This window comes from Mobula hypostoma, chromosome 10 (assembly GCF_963921235.1).
Source record: "Mobula hypostoma chromosome 10, sMobHyp1.1, whole genome shotgun sequence".
NCBI lineage: Eukaryota > Metazoa > Chordata > Chondrichthyes > Myliobatiformes > Myliobatidae > Mobula > Mobula hypostoma.
In genome coordinates, this window is record NC_086106.1 from 8,464,481 (window position 1) to 8,486,657 (window position 22,177).

Consider the following 22,177-nt stretch of genomic DNA (forward strand, 5'->3'; position numbering starts at 1 on the left):
TAACCGGTATCACGCTGGAACTCTACCCCAGGTTCCGCCAGGTTACCTGCAATTGATTGATCTTTTCGGGTGCTCCTTCTGTGCAGAAATATTGCAGCTGGGTCAGTCTGATGTCTAAATCCATAACCTGCTGCCACAGATGACCTTGCTTATTTTCAAATTCTTCCCTCTGGCTGACAAAATACTAACAACAAGAAAATAGACATAAGATATTGGAGCAGAATTGGGCCATTCGGCCCATCGAGATTACCCCACCACTCAATTGTAGCCGATTTTTAAAATCTCCCAACCCCATTGTCCAAGCTTTTTCTGTGTAACCGTTAACGACCTTACCAATGAATAACCTATCAACTCTGCCTTCAAAGGTTAATCTATTATCAAAGATAATAGATTATCACAACTCTGAAATTCTTCTTCTCCAGATAGCCATGAAACAAGAAAGAAAAGAACAGCAACATAACCGTCGACACTCAAATCCCCCCTCCGCACAGAAAAATACGGAGAAGATTGGGTGAAAAACACAGAATATAAAAAAGCACAATTTAAAAAAAAAATCCATAGTCCAAGTCCATATCCAAATCACAGGAAAAACCTGGGTAACATTCTCTGGGCATAGCGGCTGACTCTCCCCTCCCTGGCAGCCGAGCAATCCCTCCTGCGATTAGATAGATAGATATACTTTATTAATCCCGAGGGAAATTGGATTTCATTACAGCCGCACCAACCAAGAATAGAGCGTAAATATAGCAATACAAAAACCACAAACAATCAAACAACAAAATGCAAACTATGCCAGATGGAAAATAAGTCCAGGAGCAGCCTATTGGCTCAGGGTGTCTGACCCTCCATGGGAGGAGCTGCAAAGTTCGATGGCCACAGGCAGGAACGACCTCCCGCGTCGCCCAGTGTTGTATCTCGGTGGAATGTGGCCGAAGTCCAACAGCAAAAAGTTCAATATCTGGTCTACAAACACGTTCCTGGATCGTAATATGACCCGGATTGCACCATCTGTTGTTAACCAGAACAGTAAGCACCCAACTCCTTTACGCTTACCGCTCTCAGTGCACTTCCAGTCAGCCCGAACGGTCTGGAAGCCGTCCATGGAGAAGTTTTGATCGGATATGTCCTCGTGAAGCCCCGTTCCAGTGAAACACATAACACTGCACTCCCGAAATGGTCTCTGACGCCTGGCTAGCGCCATGAATTCGTCGCTAAGATTAAAAGGCAGTCTCCCCTGCCCGTAGCAGAGTGATCCTACCTGCGATCAAAAGGCAGCCTCCCCACTCCAACAGCAGAGCAATCCCACTCGTGATCAAGAAGCAGGCAGCTGGCGCTCACCTTCCACATTCGCCTTGATGTTTCAGTCTCCCTCGTTGTTGTAATCGGCAAACAATGGATGCTTTAATCCGTGAAATGGAGTTGAACATCAGCTTGTGCCCTGTCCCGCAGCCCGCCCACCACGAGGTTCGCGCACGCTGCCTCCGTCTCCCAGAATCCTCTCGGATTCTGCGGAGCACCGGAACACCCAAACAATCTCCAAACTGCAAATCACAGGCTCCAATAGCTCCACAATCACATTCAAAGTGATAAATAAACCGTGCGAGCGTTTTACGCAGGTGCCATCTTGACCTGATGTCAAGAAATATACCCAGTGATCTGGCCTCTGCTGTCCACTGGGACAATGAATTCCACTGATTCACCATCCTCTCACTGAAGAAACAACGCCGTAGCGTAGTGGTTAGCATAACACTTCATAGTACCAGCAACCCGAGTCGAATTCCCTCTGCTGCCTGTATGGAGTTTTGTACATTCTCCCCGTGACAGTGTGGATTTCTTCCGGGTGTTCTGGTTTCCTCCCGCAGTCCAAAGATTTACTGGTTGGTAGGTTAATTGGTCATTGTAAATTGTCCCGTGATTAGGCGAGGGTTAAAATGGGGTTTTCCGGGCCAAGTGGCTTGAAGGGCTGGAAGGGCCTATTCCGTGCATCTCAATAAATAAGAAATTCCTCCTCATCTCAGTTGCAAAGGGAGGTCCCTTCATAAGGCTGTGCTCTTGGATTCTAGACACTCCTACTAATAGAAACATCCTCTCCACATCCACACTGTCCACACCTTTCAGTATTCAGATGCAGCCAGCCAGAAGCATGATTAGAAACACACACACACACACACGTTCCCTTTCACACTATCATCTACACAATCCTCTCATCAACCCAGGCACAGTAAATTTGTAAATGCAAAAGTCGCTCATTCCCGACCCAGTCACAAACATCTTGAGACTGGAGTCAATCAGCAGAGTATCACCATAGATCACCGTAGTCCTCCATGGTTGTACTTGCAGGACAATAGCTTACATGCCAAACTACTCCATCACATCCCATGCCTGCCTTTGTCTACCGACACGCCTGAAATGAGTTTGCAGGTGATGCCACAATGCTCGTTTCCCTTCGCAACTCATCAGCAAATGAATCAGTCTTTAGCTGCATGCAGCAACAACTGAGCAACGTTCCAGCAGAGATAAAATTCCATCTAAAAATTTACTGACGACACGACTATTGTTTGCAGAGTTTCAGGCTGGGACGAGAAGGCATCCTGGAGTGAGATAGATCAGCTGGTCATGTGGTGTGGCACCAGCAACCTTACACTCAATGTCAGCCAGACCAAAGAATTGGTTGTGGACTTCAGGAAGGGTAAGTCGACAGAACATACACCAGCCCGCATCAGAAGTGGAAAGGGTGAGCAATTTCAGTTTCCTGGGTGTCAGCATCTCTGAGGATCTATCCTGGGCCCAACATATCGACGCACTTACAAAGAAGGCACGACAGCAGCTATATTTCGTCAGGAATTTGAGGAGATTTGTTATGTCACCAAAGGCACTCGCACATTTCTACGGATGTACCATGGAGAGCATTCTAACTGGCTGCATCACTGTCTAGTATGGGGGGGTGTGGGGTGGTGGGGGGAGCCACTGCACAGGATCAAATTAAGCTACAGAGTGTTATGAACTCCGTCAACCCAATCACGAGCACCAGCCTACCCGGTGTCCAGGACATCTTCAAGGGGTGGTGCCTCAAATGTGCGGTATCCAGCATTGAGGACCCCCCCCATCACCCAGGGCATGCCCTCTTGTCATTACTACCATCAGGGAGAAGGCACAGGAGCACACACTCAACGATTCAGGAACAGCTCCTTCCCCTCTGCCATCTGATTTCAGAATGGACATTTGAATGTTTCCCCCGCTATGAACATCCTGGAGGTCACCGATGACCAGAAATTAATCTAGACCTGTGACATAAACCTTATGGATCAGAAGGTCTGATTCTGGAAATCTATTCTGGGGGGAGGGGGAAAGCTGAAAAAGCTGGAAGGACACAGCAGGTCGGGCAGCAACCATGAAGAGAGAAAGAGCGTCTACAGAAAAAGTTGAAACCTACTCATTTTCTCATATTTTCCAGTTCCAGTGGTAGTTCATTGTCCTGAAGTGGAAAGGACAGAGGCTTCAAAACTGAGGTGCTGAAGGACCTGCTTGTCCAAGCGCATGAATCACAAGGGGTTCAGTTGCAGGTACGACAAGTGATCACAAGAACCAACAAGATGTTGTCATATATTGGGAGCGTGGAGTTGAACCTACAGTCAGATCAGTCAAGATGTTATTCAGGGGTAAAACTCCCCCCATCACTGAGCACTGCCACACAAACATTGTTGTAAGAAAGCAGCATCAGTCATCAGGGACTCCCACCACTCAAGATAAGCTCTCATCTCATGGAGGGGGAGGGAGGAGGGGGAGGGGATGAGGGAGTGGGGGAGGGAGGGAGAGGGAGAGAGGGAACGGGAGAGGGAGGGGGATGGGGAGAGAGGGAAGGGGACGGGGAGGGAGGGAGAGGGAGACGGAGGGAAGGGAAGGGGAGGGGAGGGAGGGGGAGGGGGAGGGGGAGGGGAGGGAGAGGGAGGGAGAGGGAGGGAGAGGGAGGGAGAGGGAGGGAGAGGGAGGGGGAGGGAGGGGGAGGGAGGGGGAGGGAGGGGAGGAAAGGTGAGGGGGAGGAAAGGCGAGGGGGAGGAAAGGCGAGGGAGAGGAAAGGCGAGGGGGAGGGGTGGGGGGTAGGGGGAGGGAGATAGTATGGAACTAATATTGTGTCCTCTGGTAGATATCTTTTTGTAAAATATTGCCAGTTTTCTTTTCACTATTTTCTCTAATTTTTGTAAATTTGGATTTTAACTCACCTAATAAACATTTTGCACTGAAGTGCTAAGTGACTCTGGAGTTTTTTCCCCCCCTCTATCTGCCCACGTATCTGACAGGATGTAAGGCAGGGTGTGAGGTTGTCATGCAGAGCGAGGGAGGAGGTGAGACAGTGTGAGACAGTGCGAGTCGATGTGAGAGGCTGTGAACGCAGCGTGTTGAAGGGAGTGTACAAGAGCATGTATAAAGGAGTGTGTATGGTCTGTAATTAGGGAAATACCGCTCAGAAACAGGCCATTCAGCCCAATACGTCCATGGCAACTATCAAGTACCCATCAATACTAATCCCCTTTCCAGCACTTGGCCCTTTACCTTCTGAAGGTGCCTTACCTAAAAACTTAAGTTGAACTCATCCACCTCTACTCAGTGCCTTCAGGTTCCAACCACCTTCTGGGTGAAGAGAATCCTCTTCCGATCCCTCTAAACCCCTTCCCCTTTACTCTGACCCATTTCGATCCAGTTCTGGACAGCTCTGCTGTAGGGAAAAGTTTTGTATGGTCTGTGGACCTCAGGACATCTTGCACCTCGTCAGCCTCCATGCAGACACACCCAGCCTCTCCTGTCGTTCCTCACATCTAGAACATTCTGTCTGAAACAAAATCCTGATGAATCTCCCCTCGAGGGCAACCTTGTCCTTTCTATCAGGAAACAACCAGACCTGTGCATATTACTTCAGCCATGGCGGAACCAATGCTGTATAAAGCTGTGCCATTTAGATTCCAGCATTTCTGCGTGGCGGGGTGGAGATGCGTCTCCACCAAAGGAGGTGTAAGGCACTCCTTCCCTCCACTAGCCTGCAGGTCACCGTTAGGCAAGGTGTAGCACCTGCTTAGCCACCTCCCCACCCCGATCAGGGTCATGTGAACCCATGGGAGCAGGTGATGGATGGTCATATGAGCAGCCGGTGTAGATCCAAAGTTATGGTTATGCGACCACTGACGGCCAGGTCGACAATCTCTGAAGAAGATTGATAATGGCTGGGGTCACCTGTCTTGTAAAGAAAGACACTGCCCAGAAGGAAGCAATGGCAAAGCACTTCCGTAGAAAAAATTGTCAAGGACAATCATAGTCATTGGAAGATGCTGATCGCTCACGTCATATGACATGGCACATGATGATGATGATGATGTGTCCCTACGGATCTCTCACCAGCCCTTGTCTTCATCTTCATCCCTCCTGTCTCTGATTCCATTGGCCCCTTTTAATCTTCTTCCCTTTTCTTCTTTTGCCTGTCTCCTATCTCCCACCAACATCTGTCTCTAACTACCAGACCTGGAGACAATCTACAACTCTCGATGGCAACGGCACACTTGTAACATCATTAAAGACCCACCCCATCCTGGACACTGTCTGTTCAATCTCCTGCCATCTGGGAGGAGATACAGAAACATCTTGGCCAAGAATATAGGACTGAAAAACAGCTTCTTCCTGAGGGCTGTCGTACAGCTGAATAATGCTACACCCCAGCTTGCTGATGGCCTTTGAGTGTTATGGACTATCAATTCAAGTGGAGAGAAGGAGCGCCTTACACCTCCTTTGGTAGAAAGGCATCTCCACCCTGCACCGAAATATGCACCTGTATACATGAAAAATGGAAGTTTATGGATTTTTATATAGTACATGGAAAACTTGGACTCATCAAACACAAAGTTAATAAAGTGGTGTTGAAATGTCAAAAATGAACAGCTAGTGGAACTCAATGGGTCAGGCAGCATCTATGGCGGGAAATGGACAACAAGATCCTTCATCTTGTCTTTTGAAGGGTCCAAAACATCAACAATTCATGTCCCTCCGTTGACGCAGCCTGACTCACTGACTCCCTCCTCTGCCTTGTTTCCTTTGCTCCAAATTCCAGCATTTGGGGCCTCTTGTGCCTCCTGCTGTTGAGAAGCAAGGAGTCAGACAAAGAGTGGGTGGAAATACCTTAAGCCTCTTGTAGATACTGCCAACTCTCCTCTGGAGAATGTCCCATCTCTGGTTACCATTGTGCACCATTCCCTTCAGCTCCTGGGCTACTTCCACCCTGGGCTCCCTGGCCAGACGCCTGTACCTCCAGTTTATCGATTCCAGTGAGATCATCATGTCTCCTATTTGCTTCCGAAGGAGCTATTCAAGAAAAAAATGAGATTCACAACTTTGCTACAGGTTCATCAGTGCTTGGTTGTATAACATTAAGAAGAGAATAGTTAATATGATCAACCATTCCAGTGATCCCACCCAATCTATTACCCCTGTCACTGCTCTGTAAACAACTTAAATCTATTTTTAATGTGTTGTGAATACATGCTGGTATATATGTACAGTGGATACTAGTTAATTGGGCCATCTGTAATTGGACAGCCACTTATTTCAGACAACTCTTGAAGAACAAAAACTATCCGAGAAAATTGCTGAGATTCCTTTCCTTTATTTGGGACATTATGCTGCTTTATTGGGGCGGAGGACTGTTGCCAAGCAGGTTTCGTCCAGCGTCAGTGGCGCGCACTTATGTGACCATTGGACACTACATCGTGCTTTAAGTGAGCATTTTTAAACAGTGTGAGTTTGTGTGTGTTTGTGTTCAAAAAGCAGTGATATTTGTCACTGATAGTTGGCGAGAAATAAACAGCAAGGCAATTCAGAGCTGTTTTGTTCACTGTGGTTTCAGGCTCGGAGATGCCAGAAACAGCCGGGACTGAAAGTGAAACAATTTCACTACTTCAACAAGTTGGGAACTATGAAGAATTTGAAGGTATCAACAATCATTTTGAATTTTACAGTGAAAATGAAGATCTGGAGAATGTGTAATAGCCAAAAGCATTGTATGAAGGCAATCCATTATCTGCACTAGGTGACTGTGCTGATCTTGTTCATTGGGTACACTGGATAAATTCCTCTGTCGATAAGTATTCAGAACTTATCCACAGTTTTGTAGTACTGTGCTAGTGATAGTGTTCCAACTTTTTCTGTATTTAACTTAAATGCATCATTTGTTACTCAGTTTGTCTTTTTTTCCCCCTACCATTTTAACTATTTCTATGAAACTTAGTTAATTTGGACAGCCTCTTAATTGGGCCAAAACGTACCGGTCCAGATGTGTCCCAATTAACCAGAACCCGCTGCATTTATGCACATTTTATTCCATATCCATGCTTTAACCCTTACTTTATATCTTATATCATTCCTTATTCTTGTTAATTGTTAAAATTTATTGTTTTTTTGTCACATGTTGGGCCAACACACCACTGCAAATTACTAACACGTGTAATTTTTTTTTTTAAACAGCAAATAAAGTCGAGTCTTGATCCTTGAAAGGGTGAATGCATGCAGTCTTTTTTTCCCCAGGGAAAAGGATCAAAATGCTAGAAGGCAAAGGTGAGAGGTGAGAGGTGAAGGATTTAAAAAGGACCCGAGGGGCAACACTTTCACCAGAATGTGGTGAGGAAATGGAATGAGCGGCCACAGGAAGTGGTAGAAGCAGCAACAAAGACATCTCAGTAAGTGTATGGGTAAGAGGAGTTTTGCTGTATACGGGCGGTTCTCTCCTCCTTCCCTTTCTCCTAGTCTCCACTCTCTTCTCCTATCAGATTCCTTCCTCTCCAGCCCTTGACCTTTCCCACCCGCCTGGCTTCACCTCTCACCTTCCAGCTAGCCTCCTTCCCCTTCCCCCCACCTTTTTATTCTGGCATTTTCCTTCCCAGTCCTGAAAGAAGGGTCTCGGAATGAAACGTCGACTGTTTATTCATTTCCATCGATGCCGCCTGACCTGCTGAGTTCCTCCGGCACTTTGTGTGTGTTGCCTTAGTTCAAAGTTCAAGTTCAACCGTACACAAATGCCGCTAAACACAGTCAAATGAAACAGTGTTACTCCGGGGCCAAGTACTAACAATCACACACAGCACAAAGCACACACGTAAGATATCAGAAAGATACAGACGCATAAAAAAAATTGTCCAAGACCCTAATTCCATGAATGTTGCAGAAATCTGCCATCGAGCACAATACTGTCTTCTGCCAAGTGAGCACTAGGGGGCAGCACCCACTCCAGCTTGGGCGCCATGCCACACCTCCGGACTGACCAATGCACTTCAATTCCTCTCCCCTGTGCGGATGTAAACAGACAACACCATGGCCTGAGGCCTAGTCTTTGCCACAACGAGGCCATGCAGCTCCCCCACCATCCACCAATAAATCTGTGAATGGGAATTGCAGTATTCCATATTAACAATGTCCAAGAGGTGTTGTGATCACCAGAAAAACGACTAGGACGATCGCTTGCTGTTAGATTGCACGCCTCCTTTGTGCGACATCTCCCTGAAGCAGACAGCAGCACGATCCGCACCAAGTCCAGCTCCTTCAGTTTCTCCACCAATGAGCAACTCGCTGATGGAGTAAAGTTGCAGTACTTTAAAGTTCTTAATGTCCAGCAGGGTCTTGCATTCGTAAAAAGGCTCATAACACCTTTGGTTGACTGCGTAGAAGCCACTGCAATTGAACATGTCACCATCTTACCAGAAGTCTCTTCACCATCTGGTCTAAACTTAGGAAGAGAAGAAGTCGGCCATTTAACTTCTTAAGTCTGCTCTGCCATTCAATAAGTTCATGCCTGAGCTGACTTTTGGCCTCAGCCTCTTACTTTACAGCCCATTCCCTATAACCCTTGCAAAACCCCCTCTATTTCATCCTTAAATCCATGCAGTGACTCCAACTCCACAGCTCCCTGGGGCAGAGAATTATAAAAGTCTTTGACAGAAGAGCATTTTCTTTCTCTCTGCCCTAACTGGATGACCTCTAGTTCTGGGACTTGTTCCAGATGTTCATATAATGTGAACCATCCCCAAACCCACCCAGAATCCAGTTAGCACCCAGTCCATCTTCATGGTGCTTTGTTTCCGGCAGGCTGGTAGTATCGACAAGGAAGCCTGCTGCCCTGGCCATTCCCCTTTCGTTTCAAATACCATGCTGGGGCAAGGTGGAGGACCTTGAAAACCCAGACGTCCTGACGTATAGTTTCTGCCCCAGTGCCATCAGATTCTGGATCCAATCACCTCTTTGACTTCTTGATGGTGCTGTCATGTTCTCCGTCTCTTAACCCCATCTCTTTTGGTTACCCCAACTCTTCACCAGTTCTTTCACATGACTTGAGACCACACTACTATGTTTACACGCTTCTGTTATTTTTCATTTGTCACTGTACTTATTGCGACCATCGTTGGAATCAGTTGTTTTCATATTTTTAATAAGGTATTGGTTAAATTAATAAAGTTTCTGGCAAGACTGAATTTGTAGTTTCACTAATGTGCAACTTGCATTTTTAACTTGTATTTTTCACAATATGTGGTGTTAGTCTCCACCTACTGGTGGAAAAGCGATATAACAGTTACATCAGAATCAGGTTTCTTATCACCGGCCTGTGTTGTGAAATTTGCTAACTTAGCAGCAACAGTTCAATGCAATACATAATCTAGCACAGAAAAAGATTAATAATAAATAAACAAGTAAATCAATTATGTATATTGAATAGATTAAAAATGTGCAAAAACAGAAATACTGTATAGTTAAAAAAAAGTGAGGTAGTGTTCACGGGTTCAATGTCCTTTTAGGAATCGGATGGCAGAGGGGAAGAAGCTGTTCCTGAATCACTGAGTGTGTGCCTTCAGGCTTCTGTACCTCCTACCTGATGGCAACAGTGAGAAAAGGGCATGCCCTGGGTGCTGGAGGTCCTTAATAATGGACGCCACTTTTCTGAGACACTGCTCCCTAAAGATGTCCTGGGTACTTTGTAGGCTAGTACCCAAGATGGAGCTGACTAGATTTACAACCCTCTGTAGCTTCTTTCGGTCCTGTGCAGTAGCCGCGCACCCCCCCCCCCCACCCATACCAGACAGTGATGCAGCCTGTCAGAATGCTCTTCATGGTACAACTATAGAAGTTTTTGAGTGTATTTGTTGACATACCAAATCTCTTCAAACTCCTAATAAAGTACAGTCGCTGTCTTGCCTTCTTTATAACTACATTGGTATGTTGGGACCAGGTTAGATCCTCAGAGTTCTTGGCATCCAGGAACTTGAAGCTGCTCATTCTCTCCACTTCTGATCTCTCTATGAGGATTGGCATGAGTTCCTTTGTCTGACCTTTCCTGGAGTCCACAATCAGCTCTTTCGTCTTACTGACGTTAAGTGCCAGGTTGTTGCTGTGGCACCACTTTCATTTCTCAGTGACTAAATTTTAAACGTGCTATACCTGTGTGTCTTCTAATTGGTCCTCTGCTTATCTTAGGAACTTGCCTTAGCTTGGTTTAAGTGTCTGTCTCTGCAAAAATCACCATCTTTGTCTTGGCTCTCAGTTTCTTTACTATCATGTGCTCTGTGCCTGTTCCTTTGTTTAAACTTTCAACAAACGATCATAGAGCAGCAAGTTTTCAATTTATTGTTGGACTCCTAAATGAACCTGCAGATCAGAAATCACCAGATCGACACCACGTGTACTGTGTGAGCTTAACACGAGAAAAGAATTTAATTGCACCCTTTTATATATCTCAATAAACTAATCTAATTGAATTTAACCATCCGTAATTCTTCAGGGCTTCACTGAGCAGAGGCTCCATGTGCCCAGAGGGACAGTAATCATCTTTCATCTGAGCCTTCTGAACTTGAAATCAAACTCTACAACTTAAGATAATTCCTTTGTTTCCTTTTGTTTGCATCAGAACTCACCATTTATTTCTGTCATTACTTTGGCTCTCTTTTCTTTTTCTGCCAGTGCAGCCTAGCCTGTTGGGATTAGCCCACAACCTCACAATGAAAAGCGCAATTCACAGCCGAAGAAGCATATAAAAATGAATACACACTTCTTGGGGTTTCCAGTGGGTGCAGGCATATTATACTTCTTCATAGGTACTCCATCTGCTCCCAGTTAGTCCCACCCTATTGGAGATATTCCTTTTGTTCTACCTGTCCCTCACCCACCCTTTTATTTTTTTCTCTTTCCCAGTCTGATGAAGGGTCGATGATCTGAAATAGAAACATAGAAAATAGGTGCAGGAGTAGGCCATTCGGCCCTTCGAGCCTGCGCCGCCATTTATTATGATCATGGCTGATCATCCAACTCAGAACCCCGCCCCAGCCCTCCCTCCATACCCCCTGACCCCTGTAGCCACAAGGGCCATATCTAACTCCCTCTTAAACATAGCCAATGAACTGGCCTCAACTGTTTGCTGTGGCAGAGAATTCCACAGATTCACCACTCTCTGTGTGAAGAAGTTTTTCCTAATCTCGGTCCTAAAAGGCTTCCCCTTTATCCTCAAACTGTGACCCCTCGTTCTGGACTTCCCCAACATCGGGAACAATCTTCCTGCATCTAGCCTGTCCAATCCCTTTAGGATCTTATACGTTTCAATCAGATCCCCCCTCAATATTCTAAATTCCAACGAGTACAAATGCTGGCTTCCTGTTTCCGAAAGCTTTGTCTGACATGCGAGGTGGTTCCAGTATAGACCATCCCAAGAGCGTGTTGCTGGGTATATGGGTTACATGGACAGGGGATTCTGGGTGTATTAGGACCATGATGGCAGACGAAAGGCAGTTGATTCATTATCCTTCCGGTCGTCTGGAGAATTTTGCTGATACAACATTGACGGGACGTTGTACCAGAGGCCACAGTTTAAGAATAAGGGGTAGGCCATTTAGAACGGAGTTGAGGAAAAACTTTTTCACCCAGAGAGTGGTGGATATATGGAATGCTCTGCCCCAGAAGGCTGTGGAGGCCAAGTCTCTGGATGCTTTCAAGAAAGAGATGGATAGAGCTCTTAAAGATAGCGGAATTAAAGGTTATGGGGATAAAGCAGGAACTGGCTACAGATTGTGGATGATCAGCCATGATCACAGTGAATGGCGGTGCTGGCTCGAAGGGCCGAATGGCCTACTCCTGCGCCTATTGTCTATTGCCTATTGGATCTCTCCAGAACCTGGAACTACCTGCTGAGGGAAGTCACTACTACCTGAAAGATCAGGCGTTCCCAACCAAGCGTCCATGGACCCCTTGCTTAAAGGTGCTGGTCCACAGCATAAAGAAACATTGGGAACCCCTGAGGTAGAACATGACTTTTAAATCAATGAGCTTCCAACTTGTAGGAAGGATATCGTGAAGTAAATTTGCCAGGGAATTACAGTAACGTTCAGAAGCCACAGTGGTGATAATGAGAGTGGTAGGGAAAGGGTTAAAAGCAAACATCCCAAACAAAAGGATGGACAGTGTTTTCAGCTGAACCCACCACTTGGAGGTTGACACACACACAAGGTAGTTAATGGTCTGAGATGTTCTCCAATGAAGAGTCAAGGAAAATTTATGATGACTTAATTGGGGAAATGAATCTCCAAGACCGATTAATCAAAGGGCAAATTTTTTCTGCACAAAATAAGGGACAATCACCCAATTTAGTATCCTCTCAGTTTCAATAAGCTCAGTATCCTTTCAGTTTATTTCCTGCGGAGCATGAAGAAAGCTCACCTCTGTCCCAGGATACTGATGGACTTTTACCGCTGTACCATTGAGAGCATGCTCACCAAATGCATCTCAGTGTGGTATGGCAATTGTCCCGTATCAGACCGCAAAGCACTCCAGCGTGTGGTGAAAACTGCCCAGCGGATTATCAGCACCCAATTGCCCAGCATTGAGAACATCTACCATAAACGCTGCCTGGGCAGGGCCAAAAGCATTATCAGGGATGCATCTCACCGTAACCATGGACTTTTTACTCTCCTCCCATCCGGTAAGCGCTACAGGAGCCTCCGCTCCCGCACCAGCAGGCACAGGAAGAGCTTCTTCCCTGAGGCTGTGACCCTGCTGAACCTCACATCACAGCGCTAAGCAGTATTGCACCCGTATTGTACTGTCTCAGTACTTTTATATTTGTGAGCTGTAGCACTTTTTTATTCGCAGTTATTTTGTAAATAACACTATTCTTTGCATTTCTGGTCAGATGCCAACTGCATTTCATTGGCTTTGTATCTGTACTCGGCACAATGACAATAAAGTCGAATCTAATCTAATCAATAAGCAGCAGTTATAATTTGGGAAATTGGCTTGCTTTACTGAGACTCAAGGACTCAAAAGTCTAATAAATTGCAGATGCTTGGTCAGTGTGAATTGAAAGACAATGGTCCTTCTCCGACAGGATAAGATATCAATAATGTCATTTATGTACTTCTTCTTGGTCAATAAATGTTACCTGGGTTTCATCACCTAAGTTACAGAGAAAGGTTGAACAAGTTGGGTCTTTGTTCTTTGGAACGTAGAAGGTTGAGGGGGGACTTGATAGAGGTATTTAAAATTATGAGGGGGATAGATAGAGTTGACATGGATAGGCTTTTTCCATTGAGAGTGGGGGAGATGCAAACAAGAGGAAATGAGTTGAGAGTTAAAGGGCAAAAGTTCAGGGGTAACATGAGGGGGAACTTCTTTACTCAGAGAGTGGTAGCTGTGTGGAACGAGCTTCCAGCAGAAGTGGTTGAGGTAGGTTCGATGTTGTCATTTAAAGTTAAGTTGGATAGATATTTGGACAGGAAAGGAATGGAGGGTTATGGGCTGAGTGCGGGTCGGTGGGACTAGGTGAGAGTAAGAGTTCAGCACGGACTAGAAGGGCCGAGATGGCTTGTTTCCGTGCTGTAATTGTATATGTTATATGGTTGAATGGCCATTACTATTTTGCCACCATTTTTATTTGCACATCCAGCCATTTCTATGATCTCACAAACTTTTTCATGGAGAATTTTGTTCAGTATTCCCCAATTGAAGGATTTTCTCCTCCGTCTACTTGTAGTCCCTTCCACATTGTAAAGTCCAGAATCATCGTCAATCCTACGTCCCTGTCATGAGAGGTGGAAACAGGCAAGGCCAGCCAACAGGGCTCTGGTGAAGGTGCACAGTCCAATCCCCTGGACAGTGGATACAATGGATTACGGAAACGTTGATGAACTCCAACCAGACCACTGACTTTGAACGATGGAGACAGGAGGTCATCAATGGCCCATGCTCCACTATGCTAAGGGCCCAAGAAGACAGGAAGAAGAATTATCTTCATCTTTGATCTCAACACCTTCAAAATGCGCCATCCCTTGAAATTGTGACCTGAGATTACGGAAGGTTGAGACAATGTAGGTGAAATCTACCCTTGTGCTTTTTCTGTAAGAAGACAAAGAGAAATCTCAACCTCACAACTATTGTCCCAGAAGATTCCAGTGTCCCACATTTCCTTTAATGTGCAGCAATTAGTAGAGTTATAAAAGAAAAACGAGCCGTAAATTGGATTAGACATTGGCTTCATGGAAGAAGCCAGAGGGTGGCAGACATTCATACAGAGAGAAACTCAAAAGACAAAGGATAGGCCGGCATTTGGCGAAGACTGGTCTCCTCCTGTCTTAATGCATGATGCTGTATATCGTGCAAGGAGGGAAAATAGGTTTCCTTTGCATTTAGAAGTTTGAATAAAGCTAAGTATACATTTCTACGATAGTCATTTCTGCGTCTCCAATGTAAGTGTGAACTTGGCATTTCATGTTGAAACGTAGAGTAGGCTTCCGTTAGTCTTGCGAGACCATGGATCTGCGGCTGGAAAGTCTTCACTCTCCAGGGCGCAGGCCTGGGCAAGGATGTATGGAAGACCAGCAGTTGCCCATGCTGCAAGTCTCCCCTCTCCACGCCACCGATGTTGTCCAAGGGAAGAGCACTAGGGCCGATACAGCTGGGCACCGGTGTCGTCGCAGAGCAATGTGTGGTTAAGTGCCTTGCTCAAGGACACAACACGCTGCCTCAGCTGAGGCTCGAACTTGTGACCTTCAGATCACTAGACCGACGCCTTAACCACTTGTCCACGCGCCAACACGGCAGGGTTAGCAGTAACATGGGGGACAGAAAGTGGGAAGGAGGAGTTTCGTAAGTGTTTTCAGGAGAATTTTCCTGGCCAGTAGACTTTTTACCAGACAAGAAAGATGGCATTGCAAGGCATGATCCTAGAAAATATGGAGTGAGTACAAATTGGAAAAAAGATCTAGCAAACAGTGATAATAATATTTGTAAGGATTAAAAGCTGTAAAATAATTAGCGTATCCACCCTAAGGTGAAAATGTTAACATTACAAAGACCTTCAGCCAGAATTGCAGAGTGTGTTATCCAGCTCAGTCTCCACCAGTTGTCCCAATATGTCATACGCCTTCTATCTACACCTCAAGGGCTACTGCATGTTGCTCAAGGAAGTTGATCAACCCAACTTTCTCAAGGACAATTAAATGCTTATTCACTCTGCAAGGCCCACATTCCTTGAATGAATATTAAAAGTGTTAGAAAAAGCCCATTTTCCATCTGATGAGAACAGAACAATTCGGTGTAAAGGGAAACCAGTGCTTGGTAGGTAAAACAGTCTGTCACTACCTTCAGATATGGCCCAAGTTGAAGTGAGAGATACTAAGCAGGTCACAGACTTTAATATGAACAGAGTTAGAGGGAAGAGAAAATAATTAATGCTAGGCCAAACAGGGCCGTTAACTAAAAACTCTCAAATGGAAAACGAAGCCAACACTGTGGCTGAAAGGAATAACTAAATATAAAATGAATATCGCTAGTCTTCAGAGTCAGTTGACTCAAAAGTCCAATTTCTCAGGCGAGGCCGAATGCAAGCAGGCAGCGAGACATTGCTGTGCTCTGCTCAAGTCTCGACAAGCACTGCGACAAAAAGAATAGAGTTAGATACTATCACAACAAAGTAATAATTGGCTGACGCGTGCATATTCACGAGCGCAATTGCCGTATCCGTGGTTGTGACACAGTCGCCGAATAATGTGAGGGCTTTGAAGAAAGGATGGTTTATCCAAAGGCTAGCTGTATTACAATGAAGGAAAAAGTTAGGCAGGTGAAGCCCAAATTCCGAATGGCAGATACATTAATAGACTCCTAGACAGTACAGGTAACAGTGTCTTTGTGTTACCTGTACTGTCTAGGAGACTCCTGTGTGGGCATGTGGCCAAGTGGTTAAGGCATTGGACTAGCGACCTGAAGGTCGTGAGTTCCAACCCCAGCCGAGGCAGCGTGTTGTGTCCTTGAACAAGGAACCTAATCACACGTTGCTCTGCGACAACACTGGTGCCAAGCTGTATGGGTCCTAATGCCCTTCCCTTGGACAACATTGGTGTTGTGGAGAGGGGAGACTTGCAGCATGGGCAACTGCTGGTCTTCCATACAACCTTCCCAGGCCTGCGCCCTGGAGAGTGAAGACTTTCCAGGCGCAGATCCATGGTCTCGCAAGACTAACGGATGCCTTAAAAAAAAAGACAGGCAAATGGATGAAAGAAAAATGGAGGGCAATGTGGGAGGGTGGGGTTAGATTTAATCTTGGACTAGGTTAGAGGGTGGGCAACAACATTGTGGGTTGTAGGGCCTACACTGTGTTGTACTGCTCCCTGTTGAATGCCCTATATTATATCGTGAAACAGAGTCTGACTTTCAGATGCCAGGTTAAGGACGAGACTGGCTTCATGGTCGAGGATTGATGCTGAGCTTGACAGCGCTCGTGGTCGAATTGCTCACTGCACAGTCACCGGGGCGTTCCAGGCCAAGCAGGCTGGTCCTTTGGACCAGTCAACCTAAAGGGGACTGATGCCCTAAGCAGTGGCATCAGATGTCGGGGCAGGGCCAGCAACTTCTCTCCGGTGCTCCCTTTTGTTATCCAACTCCGTCAAGTGTCTCCAGTCCGACTTACCCAACTGTGGTTGCCTGTCTCCTCAAGCCCCAAAGGTTTCTCCTCCACAATCACAAAATCAGATCTGACATTCTCCTGTGGCACTGCACGGTGAGGTCTCCCCACCTCTTGCCTTGCCTGCTCTCTGGAGGTTAGATCTTCCTACAGGGCACCGGGAAGAACAAAGGTGGGCCCTGACATCGCAAAGCAATGCAGGCTCCAAAACATCACGGGTATCCCAGGCCCACAGCTTCAAGAACAGCTGCTTCCCTTCTGAACCAACCTTCACTATCCTAATCACTACCTCATTGTAGCAACACTGTAACCACTTTGCTCTACAACGGACTTTGTTCTTTTATCGTTCTAATATTTTTCTTTTTTGTTCAAGTTCAGGTTTAACCATTACATGAATATAGAAAAAACAAAACAACATCGCGCAGGGACCAAGGTGCAAAACACATTACCAACAGCCCACAGTACAACTGCATATGAATGTAGAAAGCATACATTTACACAAAAAGAATATAATGCAAGTCCCATGTATAGATGGATGGTGTGTGGGACATTGCCTGGTCCAGCATGTTCTTCCACCAAGTGAACACCGGAGGGCAGCACCGAGCGAGCGCCGGAGGGCCGCGCCGGGCGAACGCTGGAGGGCAGCACCAAGCAAACGCCGGAGGGCCACACCAAGCGAACGCCGGAGGGCCGCACCAAGCGAACGCCGGAGGGCCGCACCGAGCAAGCACCGGAGAGCAGCCCCGAGCGAACACCGGAGGGCAGCGCCGAGCGAACGCCGGAGGGCAGCGCCGAGCGAGCGCCGGAGGGCAGCGCCGAGCGAGCGCCGGAGGGCAGCGCTGAGCGAGCGCCGGAGGGCAGCGCCGAGCGAGCGCCGGAGAGCAGCGCCAAGCGAGCACCGGAGAGCAGCCCCGAGCGAGCACTGGAGGGCAGCTCTGAGGCAGCACTAGAGGGAAGACCAGCAGGAGCGACCAGCCCTCAGCCCAGCATTTCCACAAAGGCCTCTGCTCTCTCCCACACTATCTTGGTGTCTCTTCTCCTGGGCAGTTGCAACAGGACACTCTATAGTCCAAAAGGCTAGTCCTCACCACAGCTGAGACAATGGAGTTCACCTTGCTGTCGGTATCACCAAAGAACTAGTGAACTGGGCTCTCAGTACGTATTCACATTACCAATATCCAACAGGGTCTTGCAATCACAAGAACAACCAAGACAATCACTCGCACATTTTTTTTTGATCGCGCATCACCTTGGCACAACAATAGTACACAACATGTCCGGGTGTCAACACAACATTGTTACGCAATAAGTCCAGCTCCATTGGTATCGAGAAGTTCGCTGACGGGAAGACCTGCAGTACTTGATGCTGTTCATAGCCAGCAGTGTCTTGCGATCGTGAAAATGATACAAAGGATGAATAATTGCACATTTGGTGGGACCCGGAGTGGCTGCTGTGTCGAAGCTCATTACTGGTATAATTTTGTATAATTTATAGTTTGCTTGTGAATGTTGTGTGTCTGACACCTGCAACTGTAACGGTGCTGTAGGTAAGATGTTCATTCCACTGTATATTTGTGCACTTAACAATGGACTTGAATCTGACTTTTACTTTATTCCAACCCTTTCCTCTGTTACTTTTTGTTAGCTTTCCCACTCATTCAGTATCATCAAGACTTTCGCTGTCCCCCATTCTCTCAACCTGTACACTTCACGATGACTTTCATTATTAATATTCAATTGCCGTAAAACACAACTCCAATCTATCACGACGACAGCCCACTCCCATCACAAATCCCTCCTTAAGAACACCATCCATGCAAATCCCTGTCGATGACGTTCCCAGCTTGGGAGTAATAGGGAGGAGAGCCTCCTTACGTAGCCTTATCTGGGGGGGGGGGGGGGAGTCATTGCCTGAGTGGCGATCTCAAACTTTGGGGGGGGGGGATCGCTGGCAGTTTTCTTACCTCAAACCGGTTCAGCTCCACCTTTGCTTCTGAGTAATGGATCTGTGAAGTGCGAGGGTCCCTGGCAGTGGCTTCAGCAGACTGCATCCAGTCATTAAAGTGAGAATAGTCCTTCAGTAACTCCTGCTGTAACTGCCATGAGTACTGGATTCTGAGGAACGATGAGAGCAGAGAGAGTCAGTGGGAAAAACCCTCTCACCCATACTATGCGCCTGTACCCGCACGCTAAAGCTGTTATCTGTACCAGGTATCTATAACACTGACACTGTTACCTGTACCACAGACCTGTACTCACACACTGACACTGTTACCTGTACTGACACTGTTACCTGTACCGACACACTGACACTGTTACCTGTACCATAGACCTGTACCCATACACTGACATGGTTATCTGTACTGGGTCCCTGTATCCACACACTGATACTGTTACCTGTACTGTTGATCTGTACCCACACACTGACACTGTTACCTATACTGTAGACCTGTACCCTCACACTGACACTGTTACCTGTACCATAGACCTGTACCCTCACACTGACACTGTTACCTGTACCATAGACCTGTACCCACACACAGGCCCTGTTACTGGTACTGGGCACTTGTACCCACACACTGACCACTTGTGACTCCATTGGAGATTGTCTGTTGTGAAATTCAGATACTTTCACCATTTCCCTTTATCCCTGCCTTCAGAACTTCTTTCAATCAGCACGCCAATACTGAATGCTGGCTTTATATCAAGCTGCCCAAATGGTGACACCAATTCCTTCTGTGAACAATGAAATGATTTCACAAGCTGAGCAATGATACAGCGGCTTTGCACAGTAAGGATACAGCTTGCAAACTGGCCACCTCTACTACAAAGGCGTCAGGCACAGCGACACCAGTGCCAACTGCTTCCCCGTTGATCACACTGTTGTTTGTCATTGCTGGGTCAAAATCTTATCTAGCAAGACTGGGGGGGTATGTAATTATACAAATTCTCCAGTTACCACTAACCCCAGATATCGACAAAGCCCGTACCGCCTAGTTCAATGGCTACTGAAACCGATTTAGTATATTTCTGACTGTAATACCTACTTGATAGACCTTTCCAGGGAGTGTAAGCAAACTCCCTCTAGTTGCCTGTCGAGCAGTTTCACTGCTGAGTGGCTGTCTTTTTGCCTTGTTTCTGCATTCCAGCGGTTCAACGGAAGGGCCTCTCTTCCCTCATATCTCTGCATTGCGAGACTCTGCAAAACCTGTCACAACAGATTGGTGGAGACGTCATGAAATGAGCCCTCTGTTCCGGCTAGCAGTCGAAGTGCTGAGTCCAACCCAAGTGCACCGACCGATTTGCTACGTTCTCCTCGCTCGAGGATAGAGCAAAATTTGTTCCGAACGCCGAGTTTATCTCCCTCCCCCCCCCTCAGAAACACACGGCATTCTGCGATGCCGGGAATCCAGAGTTACACACACCGGCAAAGTGCTGGAGGAACGCCGCAGGCCAGGCCCCATCTCTGCAGTCGACGTTCCAGGCTGAGACCCTTCATCAGGACTGGAAAGGAAAGGGGAAGATGCCAGAATAAGAAGGTGGGAGGGAAGGCCGCAGCTGATAGGTGAAGCCTGGCGAGGGGATAGGTGGGTGGGTGGGAGAAGGGATGAAGTAAACTGGGAGGTGATTGGTGGAAAAGGTGAAGGTCTGAAGAAGCAGCAATCTGATAGGAGAGGAGAGTGGACCATGTGTACTGGAGGGGGTCATGACGGTCATGTGGCAGCACTGCCCATTTACCTGGTTGAAAGACACGCCACCTGCCAATAGGTTTGACCCCTCCTCGCCCATCAACGCACACCTAACCATTGGCCCCTTTCAATTAGCCTTGTACTTGACCTCGGGGAATTGGCCTTTTCAATCAGCTTAACCCTGCTGGCACCGAGCCATTGGCTTCCCTGCGAATCACCTGGGCTGGACTCATCAGCCCTGCTGCACTATAAAGGAAGCCACCTGTGCTTGACCCTTCCTCTTCTTTTTTTGCTACCTCCGAGGGACCACCCTGCTGTTGGTGAGTTGTGCATTGAATAGGGTTAGGGGTGTGGGTATCGTCCCGAATATCATAAGAGCCGTGCCCACACAGAGTCAAGGGGTGTTGGGTATCGTCTTGACTTTTCCCTTGTATGTGTGTGTACTTTGTTCCCACGCAATTTTATCAATTGTCCGCGTGCGTTTTATTGCTGATCCGACTACTGTCAATTGCGTGCGTGTGGTTTCTGTTGCCATTTTCTCACTTTTGCCTTCTGTAAATAAAATCCTTTACTACCAAGGCTGCATGTCCAGAATCCTTGTCCGCGGGACTTTCGAATCTGTTTCCTCACTTACAACAGCATGGGAGAAAGGGAAGGAGGGGGGAGGCAATGGGCGGGTGAAGAGAAGAGAAGGTACGAGGGGAGCCAGAATGGGGAATGGAAAAGGCGACAAGGGGAGTAGGAAGAAATCACTGGAAATCAGATAAGTTGACGTTCCTGCCGTCAGGTTGCAGGCCGCCCAGATGGAATATGAAGTGATTAGATTAGATTAGATTATGAGGACATGCAGTCCTCTTTTATTGTCATTTAGTAATGCATGCATTAAGAAATGATACAATTTGTTCCTCCAGAATGATGTCACAGAAACACAAGACAAATCAAGACTAAAACAAACTACAAAAACCACATAATCATAGCATATGGTTACAACAGTGCAAAGCAATACCATAATTTGATAGAAGAACAGACCATGGGCACGGTAAAGAAAGCCTCAAAGTCTCTTGAAATTCTCAACATCCCACACAGACGGTTGAAGGGAGAAAACTCTTCCTGCCATGAGCTTCCAGCGCCGCAAACTTGCCGATGCAGCACCCTGGAAGCACCCGACCACAGTCCGACTCCGAGTCTGTCTGAAAACTTCGAGCCTCCGACCAGCTCTCCGACACCGAGCACCATCTCTGCCGAGCACTTCGACCCCGGCCCTGGCAACAGGCGATAGGCAAAGCCGAGGATTTGGGGCCTTCCCCTCTGGAGATTCTCGATCGCACAGTAGCAGTGGCAGTGAAACAGGCATTTCAGAAGTTTCTCCAGGTGTTCCTCTGTGCTTCTCACGGCTGCCTCCATCAAATCAGGATTGTGCATGGCACCCTACTTCACAAATATGATATCAATTCGGAGCGGCCGCGTGTGCCACCATCTTCTCCTCCCCTCCCTTGCTCGCCAAACTGAGAACGGCCTCGTCGTG

The 22,177-nt window shown here is 47.0% G+C and overlaps 1 protein-coding gene across 3 annotated transcripts in view; it reads right to left on the reverse strand.

Annotated features, from left to right (window-relative positions):
• Positions 1-22,177, reverse strand: part of si:ch211-137a8.2 (uncharacterized protein LOC777613 homolog) — a 68,446-nt gene that overhangs the window by 42,731 nt on the left and 3,538 nt on the right. The window contains exons 1-5 of one of the 3 annotated variants that reach the window (XM_063059949.1): positions 20,389-20,505; positions 20,011-20,171; positions 18,928-19,078; positions 6,163-6,345; positions 47-184 (exon numbers count right to left, since the gene is read on the reverse strand). In XM_063059949.1, coding sequence (XP_062916019.1) covers positions 47-184; positions 6,163-6,345; positions 18,928-19,078; positions 20,011-20,171; positions 20,389-20,427 — 672 coding nt within the window. In that variant the 5' untranslated portion in view covers positions 20,428-20,505. Of the gene's footprint in view, positions 1-46; positions 185-6,162; positions 6,346-18,927; positions 19,079-20,010; positions 20,172-20,388; positions 20,507-22,177 lie in introns of those variants that run through there. The other 2 variants (XM_063059951.1, XM_063059950.1) reach the window with 2 other exon arrangements.